The 14,758-nt window shown below is 40.5% G+C and overlaps 1 protein-coding gene across 7 annotated transcripts in view; it reads left to right on the top strand.

Moving 5' to 3' along the window:
• The window catches only part of LOC115056509 (transcription factor SOX-6-like), a 103,694-nt gene that overhangs the window by 49,842 nt on the left and 39,094 nt on the right, over positions 1 to 14,758 (top strand). For all 7 annotated transcript variants that reach the window (XM_029523004.1, XM_029523003.1, XM_029523000.1 and 4 more), the window contains 2 exons: positions 3,148 to 3,237; positions 12,812 to 12,984. In XM_029523004.1, coding sequence (XP_029378864.1) covers positions 3,148 to 3,237; positions 12,812 to 12,984 — 263 coding nt within the window. The remainder of the gene's footprint in view (positions 1 to 3,147; positions 3,238 to 12,811; positions 12,985 to 14,758) is intronic.

Here is a 14,758-nt window from a genome sequence, read left to right as displayed (position 1 = left end):
TTGGGAGTGTTGATGTTTGCCTGCCACGCGCACACACGCACATATGCACGTACGTACACACACGTATAGTCAGTCACTGTAAGTTGCCTGTGGCTCATGTAAAACACCAATAACACTGTCTCTTGGCAGGTTGGTGTTGGGACGGGTGATAAAGGCGTGTTTACCCCAAACACTCACTACGAGTCCTTGTCTTTAACCCCATCTTATCTCCCTCGCCTTCCCTCTGCATCCCACCTCATCATCCATTCTCTCTGGCTGTCCGTCCTGCATTTCTTTGCTGATGGCAAAAATGCCTGGTTTACAACCAATTAGAAACTGATTACTGGTCAGAGAGCCACACGATTGTGCCAAATAAGTCCTGTTTTCTTTTTCTTTTAGGAAAAAACTTTGGGTTTTGCAGGAGATTTCTCTTTACTTTCTTTTCTCATTTCCCCTCTTCCATAATCTCTCACTCAGGTCATCCCTCTCTTTTTCTCCTCTTCCTCGACTGCCTTTCTCCATTCGTCCCCCTACGTCTCCTCGTCTGATCTGTTTATGTGGGGTGGGGGTATAAATTGTGCATCAGAGTACACACAGTGATGACTTGATGCAGATGTGTCCTGGAGTTACAGGTTGTGTTTTCCTCCCTAAGTGTTCCCATAAATTGTGTGCCCTTATTTTGTTTTATTTGCTGCTTGCTGAAGAAGTGCACTTTAGGTCCCGTGAAGAGAGAGACAGAAAGAAAAAAAAAAGAAACCCTCGTCCTGGCCCCATCCTCCAGCTTTCACCCTTCATCTGTGAAGAATTGGGTAGATTCCATTGTCTCAAGGGGAGGGATATTGTATTAATGACCTTATTTCACCAAAGTTTGGGCCCACCTGTCTGGAAACATCCTTTTTTCTCCACATATGGGAAATCATCAGAAGTTAGTGAAGTTTCAAGTTGTACCTTTGTGTTGCAGCTTGTCTGCTCCTTCTTCCCCCGCTGCCATCGCCTCCTCCTCCTTTGTTTACATTGATCACATGTGATCTGAACGGCTGCATTAGCTTATTTACAACAATCATAATCCGACTGTAAACATGCAAGGCTTTAATGGACTCAATGAGGAAGCTGTGCTTGGCCGGTGGACGGCATCTCATGACCACACAATGGGCCCATGCGCACACACTAAACATTAAGCCATGCACAATAGGCCATGTGCCCTTATGACTGCCTATAGCGCCTTTTGTCAGGATAAAGGTACCACAAATGAGCTATTGTTTCACTTAACCATTCTAAATCAGGCAAGACCTCAGGGGCATGTTTTCCACACAGCACAGAAGAATGCACTCCTTTTTGTGTGTGTGTGTGTGTGTGTGTGTTTTTGCGTGTGTTCGCCATCCTTGGTGACTGAGGCATCAGCGTGTCCACTGGCACATAAACACACACAAGTTAATAAACATGTGCCATGAACATACAATGCAGCAAATTCAGGTGATACCTGGAAGTGATGCTTATGATTATACTTATGATCATACTTATGATTCTTGGCCTGTTGGCCTGTTTCCTTGGAATAACCTCGTTATCCCAGTGATGTGGATTGTGGTTGTGAAAATTGTACAGCAGAAAACAGTGTGGAAGACAGCTGGCTCATAGACCAGACTGTCGTCACATTTGAGTCTCCAAACTTAGAACCAAAACAAAATGTAAGAATTTTTTAGTCACTCCAAATAGATGCTCCTCAATAATTCAGCCATCCGCCATTTTGGAAGGAAACAAACATTCAGTCCAAACATTTTATAACATATCAACACATCCCCTTCTTTTCAGTGCTAAGTGTTTCCCAGAAACTGTATTGGTTCTTAAAATAATGAATAATGATGTAAGTAAATCTTAAAAGTTGAATTCTTATGATTTCAGTCCTGTTGGATTGTCACCTCCCATCCTGTTTTCTAGTAACCATCATTCCCTGAGGAACCCTGCACCTGTAAGCAGTGACTAACACATGCAAGACATAGAAAAGAGCAATTCTGCATGTGTGTAGAGAGCAGCGTTTGGGCGAGTGGATCAGTGCCGCGATCACAGCGTCGCGGGTTCGATTTGCAGCCGATACCTTTTCAGCAGGCCATTCACTTCTCTCTTTCCCTGCTTCCTCTATGCCACTTACTATTGAAAAAAGGCTCATTGTGTGAAATTGGTTCATAATAAAGAGGCAAAAGAAGACAATGCCTGATGCTCTAATCCTCTTCACCACGTGAAATCCATGCATGCAGCAGGCTTCATCCAGCATGGGCATGCTTCACTTCATATGAATCTTGTGCCTGAATATGTGACAGGAATCTTCTTTGTAGTCGATGCCAAGGACAATGAAACCTTTAATAGCGACTTCAGAAAATTTTTGAGCATGAAAATAATTTTAAAAAGCGGTTTTATACTTTGTGAATTCCACCTAAATCTGCGATAGAAATTGTGTGTGTTACAAATGCAGCATTACTTTCAGAAATGAAGAGTGAAATTTAAGGACTAAGGTCACTAGTAAAGTAGATGCAGTGTGTTACATTTCCCAGCTGATACCTGTCAGCATGCATACTTCTCTTTGTGTGTCTGTTTGTCTTCACTCACACACCTCTAACTGATGCCCTCATATGTGTCTCAGAATGTTCACAGCAAGACTCCAACTGAACAAATGAGACCTTATGAATCTTATGAAACCACGTGTCTCTGATGTCTATTATCCTGAGGCTATGAGACACATTGTGAGAAAGCAGACAGACACAAATAAGACCCTGTATCAAAAACAATGCTGACATTCTCATTTGGTCAGCTGGATGGCTGCTTCATTTTTTTTTTTTTTTTGAGGACAGGAAGGAGAGGAAATGGTTCCTTGGTCTTCTTTTTGGGAATCTAACAATTCAATTGGTTCATTTTTTTTTGTGTTCCTTTCCTGTCTTCTTTTTATTGCCAACTTTTATACTTCTCTGGTCAGAGTTGGTGTTTGTGAGAGAGAATGACTCAGTTTTAGTGGCTTCATTGAAGAGCTTTATGTTTTTAAAAAATCCAGCAAACAAAGAATATGCAATGTTTCTGATATGACTTTAAAACCATTTACAAATGTGAATAGTTCCCATTTCAGGTTTTTGACATTGAAACATTGAAAATTAAAGGTGTTTATGTTTTGTCTTTGTGTAGAACCCTCTTGCATGGAGAGGCTCCTTTCTAAGGACTGGAAGGAACGTGTCGACCGGCTGAACGCCAATGAACTGCTGGGTGAGGTCAAAGGTAAGATTGGAGCAAAAATACAAGACCCACAGCACAATGACACAACTACAACAAAATATACTTGTACGTTTCAGAAATGCGAAGCTGCTCAGCAACTAGACTATATTCTCTATGGATGACCCAAAAACAGAAGAGAGTTATCATCATGACAAAAAAAGCACATAGAATATACCCAAAAAAGGACTTTGTTCCTCAAAGTTAAAATCAGGCGCGCTTTAATTTTCTTATCCATATCTGTACATTCAGCATGTTTTTGCTTGTGAAAGCAAAAGAGGGTAAAGGGTTTCCAGGCCTACCTGTCAGTGTAGAACAGGGTTAGCAGCACAGGCCGCCTCTAACAGTCCAAGTTGTAATTGTAACTTTGATTAAAGGGTATGTATGAAGGGGGAGAGGCTGCAGATATATTTTGTCTGCGTCAGCAAATAACGTTTATGAAGCTATAAATTGCTCCAAGGCAAATGTATTCTTGACCTGCTCTGGTATTCAAAAGTGAAAATAGCAGCATTGTGGGAGGTGGCGACGGGGAGGGGGGACGGGTTGAGGGGAGGGGGGTTGTCTCATGTTAAAATTACAGTCAGTGGTTGCAGTGGGAGGGGCAAGTAGAGAGGGACTGAGATGCATGTCATCCTCCAAAGATAAAAGCAGAAGTCATTTATAAAGATATCACCGAAGACGAGAGTATTTTCTGTCTTAGGATGGAGAAAGAAGAGAGAAAGCGTTAAGTGTAGCTATAAGTTATTGGTCAGCTGACTATTTAGATCATAAATGCTTCACAATTAACACCAATTACCTCCACGTTTACTGTCTTCGTAGACTTTTGGAGCTTGTTGTGTTTTTCAAAGCAGCCGTGCAGAGTGTGATGCTGAATTGCTGCTCGGTCTAGTTCAGCAGCATCTTTGAGACACTTAAAACTAAACTATATATTATTACCTGTGCAAAGATTATTGGCCATTTAGTGGCAACCTCCTTTCAGGTAGCTCAAAATAAGAGCAAACTCAGACTTGCCAACAATATCTTTTCTAACTCCTCACTCCTCTGAATACCAACTTTTGCCCTCAAATAACAGTTGAGAGTCCCTCAATTTCATGGCAACTGGCTGAAGAACTCTTTCATACATCACTCCATCCTGTTGCTAAACTGAGATCTGAATCCAAAGGATAATTTCCTGTGGTGTGTTGTTGTCCATTGATGTGTGCCATGTAGGTTTCATTTACAATTGTTTATATTTTGTATCATTTTTGTGTGTGTGTGTGTATAAATTAGGTTTTTAATTTAGGTTTTGTTGAAATGATAAAACGGTGCATTGTGGGAGTGCAAGACAAATTTAAATTTTTTTATAATAAAATCATATCTTAACTGATTATCATCGTAGTACATTACCATCATATACATTCCACTTTATTGAGGAAAAAAAGGGACTATCTTATCAATCTTATCAAAACAAAAAGATTACAAGTAGATTTTTCACTAAAAACATTTGATAGTGTATAAAATATCTTCTTTTTTAACTCACTTTAATGGGAACAGGTGAATAATCAACAGTTAGTTTTTATCATCAGTCAAACCGTTTTATTTATTCTTCAAAAGTCGATATCCATCCATCCATCTATCCATCTATTACCTATATCGATATAATCCAGGGAGGCTGGAGCCAATTCAAAACATTTTATTAATTATCCTTGTTTCAGAATTGTAGAATATCCTTTCACATCATCTTCTTGGTGTGAAGGATGTGTGTGTAACAAAAGAAGAATTAAAAAGGACATTTCAAAACAATGAAGACTGGACCGTGGTGCTCATTGCTTCCATTAAGTGCTCACCGTGTTTAGAAAGCTGCTAATACGTAAGCATCTCCAGGTTATTATCATTTTTTTTCCTTTTTTAAATTGGTAAAATATGATCAGCCATTTGTGCTCACATTTGCCGATGACTGAATGTGGTGAAATACATAGCAGTTAATAAAACTGACACAGAGTATGTATCCCGTCCCCTGAGCTCCAGAGAGTCCTGTCTGTGTGTTGTAATGTGAGTTGGTAACAGCTCTGCAGTCGATCTCCTCTCAGTGACAGGAACCGTTTGTGATTGTACCCCGTTGAATATGAAAAGCATTTCCTCTGTGGAGAGAGGGAAAGAGGGGGATTACAGAGAGCCCTGTGCTGCAGAACAGCGCTGACACTCACTCTCACTGCGCTCTCCCTTTTCAGACCAGCACCCTCCATCTGCACACACAAACAAGCTCAAAGCATCAAAGAGAATCTCACCCATTAAAAGACGGTCTGGACTAATCACCCATAAGAGCAGAGATCAAAAGATGAAAAGTATTAAGATAAAAATTTACTAAATGAAAATTATTTTCATTTAAAAATCAGTCAAATAATTTATATCCTTAGAATATTATTTTTATTTGCCGCCAATAAAAACACATTTTTTGGTGTTGGGTTAAACTTCAATCCATCCTGCTTTGTCTCAAAAACTCAACTTAGTTAAAAAAAAAAAAAAAAGAAAAAAGGGCTACACTTCCTCTCCAAACTTTTTATTACAAATAAAAAAATGCAAGGTCATTCAGTTTTTTTGGGCTCATCAAAAAAAAATATTTGCTGTCTTTTAGACTTTCAGTTTCAGCTAAACTTTTTTTTGTTTTTAATGTGTGTGTGTGTGTGTGTGTTTATGTTTTTTTTTTTCAGTTTCATAGCAGCCCTTCTCATTTTTTATCCTGTGTGAACATTTACTTGTTGTCGAAATCTGTAAATAAATCTGAAGCACTAAATAAATTAAAAGCTAATTTACGCATGATTAGCATACAGATCATCATAATGCACACATTGGCTGAGGGAACAGTAAGCAAAACATCATCAAGGCTCTGACTTTTCTCTCTGATGAACAGCAAGAGGAAGCGATAGCAAAAAGAAAATCAATATCAGCGTAGAGCCCAAAGTTGAATTTTTCAGGTGGTACAATAATCCTTTCAATCATTGTGTGACGATGCTTCATCAGTGGGAGTGGCCGACCAGAACCCCACCTGTGGTCCTCTTTAGGGCGAACCCTAAGTACATACTCACTCTCGTTCATTCATCCTCTGCTGCCTATCTGTTTCCGGGTCACGGGGGGGCTGGAGCCAAGCCCAGCTCTCACTGGGTGAGGGCGGGGTCAACCTGGACAGGTTGCCAGACCATCACAGGGCCGACACACAGAGACAGACCAACAACCGCTCACACTCAGACCTACGGGTAATTTAGAGCCACCAGTTTACCCAAACATGATGTCTTTGGCCGGTGGGAGGAAACCCTCACAGGCACAGGGAGAACATGCAAACCCAGCACAGAAAGGCCATCGCTCTGGGAATTGAACCCATGCTCTTCCTCCTGTGAGGCAACAGCACTAATCACGATGCACTGTGACATACATTTTTGACATACGTACTGTATATTAAATACCTGAACATACCACTTGGACCTGTACAGCATGTGTGGAGGTACCCTCCTAGAAACAGTAGAAATGATGTAGCCCATCAACAAATGTCCACTGTGGCATAATTATGACAGGATGCCCAACGATAATGGGTCAGAATAAGCCCAATTTATGCCAAAATTGCAGGGCATATATGAACTTGTAGTGACCACTGCTTTATTTATTTTGGTCATGGTTAAGAATCTGGTGGTGCCTGACTTTTAACCAAATCTAGGAAAATCATAAAGTTTTTCCTAACCTTAACCAAAATGGTTTCTTTTGCTCAACAAGACACAGGACTGGAAAATGAAGCCTAGACTCAGGTGTCCTCTCACTGTTGCATCTGATCACCAAATAAATAAATGCAGCGCTTCATTCACTTGAAAGACACTGCAGCTGGACAGAGTGCAGTCATTCAGTGAGTTTATCTACACAATTGTATTGGCAAATCATTTAGTCATATATATATATATATATATATATATATACATATATATATGTGTGTGTGTTAAGTTCTCCTTGGATTTTTCTGACATTTTGTTTTCACATATTTAAGTCATTTTTTTCTTTACATTTAAAGCAGCCAGCAGAACCAAGAGAAGAGCATGACTGTCCTATTCATAGACGTGGAATGTGCAGTTTGTCAATTGTCTGTGTTAAATGGTGGTGCGAATAATCATCCATAAATAAAGCATCTACCAAACATGCAACATGTACAAAAAGTATTTTTGTGTTTCTGCACCGCCCCCCGCCTTGTACAGCAACATTTGTCGGGACCCATAACTGACATGGTGCATTCCTGTTGCCAAACTTTAACCTAATTCACACTCCTACCCTCAGGACTTATCCTTCAAATAGTAGTTTGGTCCCCAAATGCATAGTGAGACAGGACCCACTCCCATATCGCTGCTCCTCAAGCTCTGTCCTGTTACTCTTATTGAATTCAAGCTTCACAGTCTTTTATTTCTTGATGGTTGAAATGAAGCCCTGCCTGTCTGACCTAAATACACAACTGTTGCTCTGTGTCGCCTCAACAACCTGAACCTATTTGTTCAGTCGCAGTTATTTTTAGAGTGGAGAAAACATGTGACCTCCTTTTTTGTACCGAAACATTAATTAGTGATGACAAATGTATTTCAACATGTATGTAGTTTTTACAGTGTCTATCCATATGTGTATAGTGTCTATATATATCAACGCATTTTTTTATTGCTTGTAAGTGTCTCCCGTTTCACACGTAAAGTTTAGCACTCAGAGACATCAGGGACATCACTTCAGTTTTGTGATCATTTGCTCACTTAACCTTTGTGATGTTGTTAGTTTGCAGGAGTTCAATCTATTTGATATACTTTTTGTTTTTTTATTGCAACATAAAATGTAGAAACAGAAGAATCACAGACTGGTTTAGTTAAGTGACAATGGAAAGAAATGATAAAAAAAGAAAACAACAAAAGATTAATACGTATATTGTATAGGACAGTTTATATAAAATTTAAATTCTATAAATCAAACTGGCAATTTTGTTATGTTCATGAAAGAGTGTGTGGTAACAACAGTTCAGCACTGAAGTATTCATGCTAAAGAAAACAAAACAAAAAGAAGATACAGAAGCAGGGCCACAAACTTTTCCATTGGCTGATGATTGAACTTACCAAAACTAATGCACATCACCAAGAAGGGGCTGGATGCAAAGCAGAACAGATGGATGGAAAAATGGATGTCTGATTATACTGACAGATGTAGGAGCTTGCACATCTGGCAGCAATAATCACACCGAGATTTCACATCAAGTCACTTAAATCAGGCATCTGATCCACTGCAACTTTTCATATATATGCTGCTGACAATTTGGGGAAGCGAGGAGAAGTGAGCTGTTGGTGTGCGCAGTACGGCTGACTGTACACAGATCAATCTTGATATTGGGTTTCTCTTTGTACCCTGCTGTCCACAGGAAATTATGACACTTGTTTTGAGAAAGATTCTGTGATCATATTTATTTTGGGGCCTGTGGTTCTGATGGGGGGGGGCGCTGGTGTTTGTTGTGGTGTGACAGTGAAAAGAGAGTTTAGTCATCCAGGGGAATGGGGGGAGTTTGGCTCACAGTCGGCATCATGAAACATGACGGTTTGGCAGAAGCTCACGGCAACATGAGGTGTGATGATGTGACAGTTTGTGTGTGTTTTCATGGGTGGTTTTTGTGCCAGACTGTGTGTGTGTTGTAATGTGTGCATTATGTCTGGTTGTGTGGAAAGGAAAGCAGCTGAGACAAATCCTTGTAATGTTGTGTGTGACTCAATCCAATTAATGAAATGAGATTTAATTGAATGTCATAAAAGAATGACAATGGAAAATACGCATTCACTTTTCATACCTTTATTTCTGACTTGATAAATGATAATGATGAACATATACCACACACGTACATACAGACTATGCTATGACTATTCAAACTATATATACATTTTGAGCAAATAATAAATATTTATTTAATAATAACAACAAATGTAGTCAAATGGAAAATGTGAGATATGTACAGTATATCAGTGGATTTCTTTTGTTGAACTGTTAATTGAAGATATAATTGTAATGAAAAGAGAGGCTCCTCTGATTGGCTGACTGAAGGGGTCAGTCAAGGTGTGCAGGGGCATGTCAGAGGGTGGTGACTGCTGTGTTGTAACGTCACAAATTTATAGAAATCCTGGTGGCCACTTAATGTTTCAATACAATCTGTGCCCACTAATACTTACACAGTATTAATATAGAAACTAGACCTGCTTTGTAATGAAAAATGACATGGACATCTCACCTTATGCAACTGGGGACCTTCAAAGTATAGTGAGCATTTTTATGACCTACTTAATAAATTCTCTGTCATGACAATGTAATTTTATTGGTTGAGATATCAATACATATTAAATATATTGAGATGAAAACTCAATCTTGATCTTCCCATAGATCTTAAATTCCCATAAATCAGAACATTGTGCGACCAGGCAGTAAAAAATATCAAATGTTTCATGCAGAAGTCTGTCTGCTCTGGTTGAGAGACAGATTGTCCGGATCATCCAAACAGACTGAGAAAACATTTAATTTTTCTGTTTTGGCTGGTGCCATCAGCAGGTGTCGGGAATGATCCTGGTGGATGGAAAACAGAAAACGTTAGAGATGATTATTGGTGCCAGAAGTGCTGAGGGAACGCAAGGAGTTGCGATTGGAATGTGCATCCCATAATCTACGAAGATGAATAATGATGCTGTAATCACAGTTGTTACGATTACACAATAGACTTTACTTCACTGCAAGGAATGTAGGGAAACAGGAAGTGTGTGTCTGTGTGTGTGTGTGTCTGCCTGTCTGTTTGTGTGACAGGACTATAGCGTATTCATCAATGTTGCAAGGCAAACTTGGCTAAAGCGACTGAGGGCGGGATGAAAGGGAAAAAAGGGAACCACGGAGGAGAAGAGTGCTGATAAGATGCAATGTGGAGGAAACAGGGATGAGATGATTCAGAAGACTGACGAGAAAGGAGGGGAGGAGAACTGAGAGAGGAAAAGTGATGAGAGTGGAGAATGAGGAAAAAATAAATAATTGAGTCAAGAGAGAAGAGGAGATGAAGGATGTGAAGAGGGGAGAGAAAGGAGGAGAAGTAAGAGGAGAGTGGAAGAGAAAAGATAAAGTTAAAGAAAGTGATGAAAGGCAAGAAAAGGAGAAGAGACTGAAGAAAAGAAAGGAGAAATGAGAGACCAGGAGAGATGAGGACAAGAAGAGTGAATAAACTGAGGAGAGGGAAAGAGGAAATGCATAAATCCTGAAGGGAAGGATGGAATACTGGAGAGGAGAGGAGTAGACTGCTCATTGTAACATGTATAACTGTGCACCTGATGAGAAAAGACGATCTCATCTTATCGAGAGTAACTGATGGAGATTTTTTTTTTTTTGGGGGGGGTTGCTGAAAAAGCAAGGAATGACTGCATAAAAAAGAGACAAGAAGAGGAGAATGTTTCCTTTGATAGAGGGGTGCCGAGGGGTGCTTTCTCTACACGTGTGTGTGTTGGGGAGATGGGGGTGTTGCGGTGTCGGGTGGGGGGACAATCTGGGGTACAATAGGTCCCTGACAGGATTACAATGAAGACTCTGTTAGTATGCAGGTAGTGTTGGGGCCACCCTGCAATCTCCCTACATGGCCCCAAGGCAAGACCTTACACACACAGACAAACACGCACACACACACACACACACACACACACACATACCCACTCAGAGGCCAACTCGCATGTGTGTGAAAACTTTTTCACGGACACCAACAAAGAAAATCAACAACATCATGGCATGTTGACTGAAACAAAAAGAATCACTCACACACACGCACACAACAGGAACTGTGGCTTCAAGGTCAGACCTTGTTGTGCTGCTTAAACTGTAGCTCATGTAAATTAGCCCGGGGGAATCTGGGCTTCCACCATCACACTGTGTATAGCCCCCATAAGCATTGCTGGGGGAATGAATTTTCCTTCCTCTGTGTTGTTGCATGGACATTTTGCTGAAACAATTTAAGTATGAGTGCTAAAAAGCGTCCCTGGAATCCACTTGAATTTCAAAAGCAACACAGCCTTTTGTCTGGACCATGGTTGGCTTGTTATGTGGTTGACTTGCAACACAGAGCAAAATAATAGTGGAGTTCTGTTTTCCAGCCACAAGCAGGAACACAAGACATTTTTAGCACTTGAATGTCAGATTGGGAAGAACACTGAAGTCATGTTGAGTGACCTCTACCTCATTGCCCACCTTATGTGTTTCTGCTTAGCCTGAGCAATAAGCGGGTTTTTTACACCGTTTGCTACGAGTGGTCAACTTGTTGTCAGTGTCTTACTGAAATGTTTTTAGCCTGGCTGAGGCTTTGACACATGGGCAGTGGTGCATTTGAACTGCAAATGTCCCTTTGCATGGTAAGAGATGCACATGGATTCTGAAGATAACGTCCAAGGCTTTACTGTCAGGACTGTTTGCGGGTTATGAGTGGGAATCCAGTTGGGATCATCTGTTTATGTGCACAAAGCTACTGATACACTGAGCCATTCATTAAACAAAGTGAGAATGTCCAAGTTACCCCGTTACAGTGACGCAGCTTGATGAAGACACCATGTATGCACCTTCCCAAAGCTAACAGAACTTGCTGTGGATTGTGGAGGGAATTTGGTTTTAAAAAAGGGCAAAAAGTATAAGGACAGAGCAAATAGGGAATTACTGTTCTGGTTTCAACTCAAAACATTCCTTGTGTGAGGTGACCGTGCTAACCACTTCACCACCGTGCTGCCGTTTATGAAGTAATTTGAACATAAAATATCAAGTTCTTGTTAGCTGAAAATAAAATAGCTGGAAATAAATGCAAAATGCTGGCATCATTATTGTTGCCTTTTGTGATAGCTGCAAATAAATCTACTGGCTGGGAGTCTTAGTGGTGTTGGCGCTTCTTTCTCACTCAACCTTCCCAAGAATGTCTACATCATAAACCTGACAAAAGCCTGTGACACCTGCTTATTTGCAAAGGTTTAGTTAAACAGATTTTATTGTTCTTGGGAGCAGACAGTGAGCGATAAACACAGATGGCATGCGGAGACAAGACCGAAGATAATGAGTAGTAAGATGAACTACAAGCCAGGTGATTTATGGGAATTTGGGAATGAGGGATTTTAGTGAATATGTCTGTCTTTGTGGTGCACAGAGGCTTTTGTTTAAGTTCCATTGATTGATTTTGTATGAATGAAAAAGTTCCAAGGTAACTTGAGCCCAACAAGAAAGTCATTGCTGTCATGTCCTCTTTAAGCTACACCTTGAACATCATAACGAACCTCCATGAAATGTTTTGTACTTGAAAAGAGTTTGAGCATAAAATGAACCAAGTTTTTTCACGGTAGCAAAATGAACATAAGTGTGAGTTTTAGCAGACGGCAGACTGCAGTGAGCAGGAAGTAAACACCCCATACTTTTCATTTCAGCCATCAATCATTCTCAACATTCACTGTTCAACATTCAACATTCAACCTCATCACTGTGCTTTTGTCAAATATGGCTCTGTTGAAACAATCTGCTGACTTCAATTTGTAACACTTCCTAATCTCCGGCCCAGGAACGCCAGAGTCTTTGGAGGAGAAGGAACGCCAGCTTTCTACCATGATCGGTCAGCTGATCAATCTCAGAGAGCAGCTCCTCGCTGCCCATGACGAGCAGAAGAAGATGGCTGCCTCACAGCTGGAGAAGCAGAGACAGCAGATGGAGTTGGCCAGACAGCAACAGGAGCAGGTAAGGAGGGCTGGATGATGTGTGTGTTTGTGTCTGTGAGGGTGGCATTGAAGTCGAAGTTGTGCGAAAAGAAGTGGGTGCAGCCAGTGTATGTACAAAAGCTTTAGAGAAGAGTGAAAGGATTTTTCAGTGTATTTCTGTTTGGTTTTGATAACACCTACAGTAGCTGCACAGAGAAAGTTAAGTAGCAAAGAAAATAATGTGTGAGTGACAAAAAGTATTGGAGATGTCAGCCTCCTATAAACTCAAGAGATGAGCTGAAGCCGCACTGAAATAGACTATTATTATTCCTTTTAATTCAGTTCAACTCAATTCAGTTTGATTCACTTCGGATTCATTTGTATGGCATCAAATCACAACACTCATTATCTCAAGGCATGTCACAGAGCGAGGTCAATACCTTCCAATGTAACAGTGCGACAACAAGGTAACAGTGGAAAGAGAAAAAAGACTCCCTTTAACAGGCAAAATAACCTCAAGAAGAACTAGAGAGCAGGATGAGGAGAGGGAGAGAAGGTGAGAGATGAGAAGGGGGAGGAAGGGGGTGAGGGATACCAGGAACAGCTGTATATAGCATTGTTTAAGTTTCATTGAATGTTAGAGTGAAAATAATAATTGCATTATCCATAGAAGTGACGGTATCACAATATCACAACAGCAATAGTTATACAAATGATTATGATGCTGAAGTGCAGCAGATGAAAGGATTATTTCATCCATAAAGAAGACGGGGGCAAACCCTCAAATAACTGCCCCTCTTTCTTTTTAATTAGGTTCTGCAGACTGCCCGGCCTAAGCAGGTCACTGTTAACAAGCATTTATTATTATCACCACTCACCTGCAAATAAAATGAATAGATCTGCTCTTTTCATCCTTTGTCACCTCCTATATGTGATTTTTTGTGATTTTTTAAAAAGGTTGATTTAAGAAAAACCAAGAATATGTTCAGTAAATCTAAAGTCTCTTTCTCACATGAGCCCGTATCTCCTGCTCTGTTAAACCTCGTTCTGGTTTTATTCCTGATAAAGATGATTTAGGAAATGATATATACCAGAAAGCAGTGACAACCGAAATTCCCAGTTTGCATCTCGAGTTGTAAAGTGAAAACAAGCATTACGCATTAGCGTATTTGCATGGCTGCAGAAGTTATAAGAGAAGTTCCTGCTGTTGGTGCATTACTTCAGGTGTCAAGCAGAGTAAAAAAAAAAAAAACTTGCACGTGACAGAGAGAGAGAGCCTAAGTAAAGAAGTGTTTAGGTGAGCTGCTCTTTGTTTTTCACTCTTTGCCGACACGTTACTGTAGGTCGGCATACGGCAGGCTCTGTTTGGACAAGTCCACACCTCCCATCACAACACATTCCACCTTTCACAGACTCACAAAGGATCTGGGAAGATGGAGAGAATGAAAAGAAAGACAGATTCCAATATCAGCCAGTCATTTGGCTGTTGAGACTTGATAGGATAATGCCCTGCAGACAAACCCTGAGAAATCTGCCTTTAATGAAATATGACATGTGTGCAAATGGGGCGCCGCCTCCCATTCAACAGCCTATAATTACATTTCAGAATAAATATACTAAACGACTCCTCAAGAAAAAAGAGAGGCAGCTGCCCCACTTCTCCGACTCAGGGTGGGCGAGATGAAATAGTTGACGGCTGCCCCTTTAAGGGTTTTTTTTTTCTCCACACAACTGGCTGGTCCGAGCTGCCCGTCAAAACTTTAACATCTGACTTAAGATATTCTTCGAAAAGACAGTCTTGCATCAAAACAACA

This window comes from Echeneis naucrates, chromosome 16, assembly GCF_900963305.1.
Source record: "Echeneis naucrates chromosome 16, fEcheNa1.1, whole genome shotgun sequence".
Taxonomy (NCBI): Eukaryota; Metazoa; Chordata; class Actinopteri; order Carangiformes; family Echeneidae; genus Echeneis; species Echeneis naucrates.
Note: the sequence above shows the minus strand (reverse complement) of the source record. Positions and strands in the feature narration are given on the sequence as shown.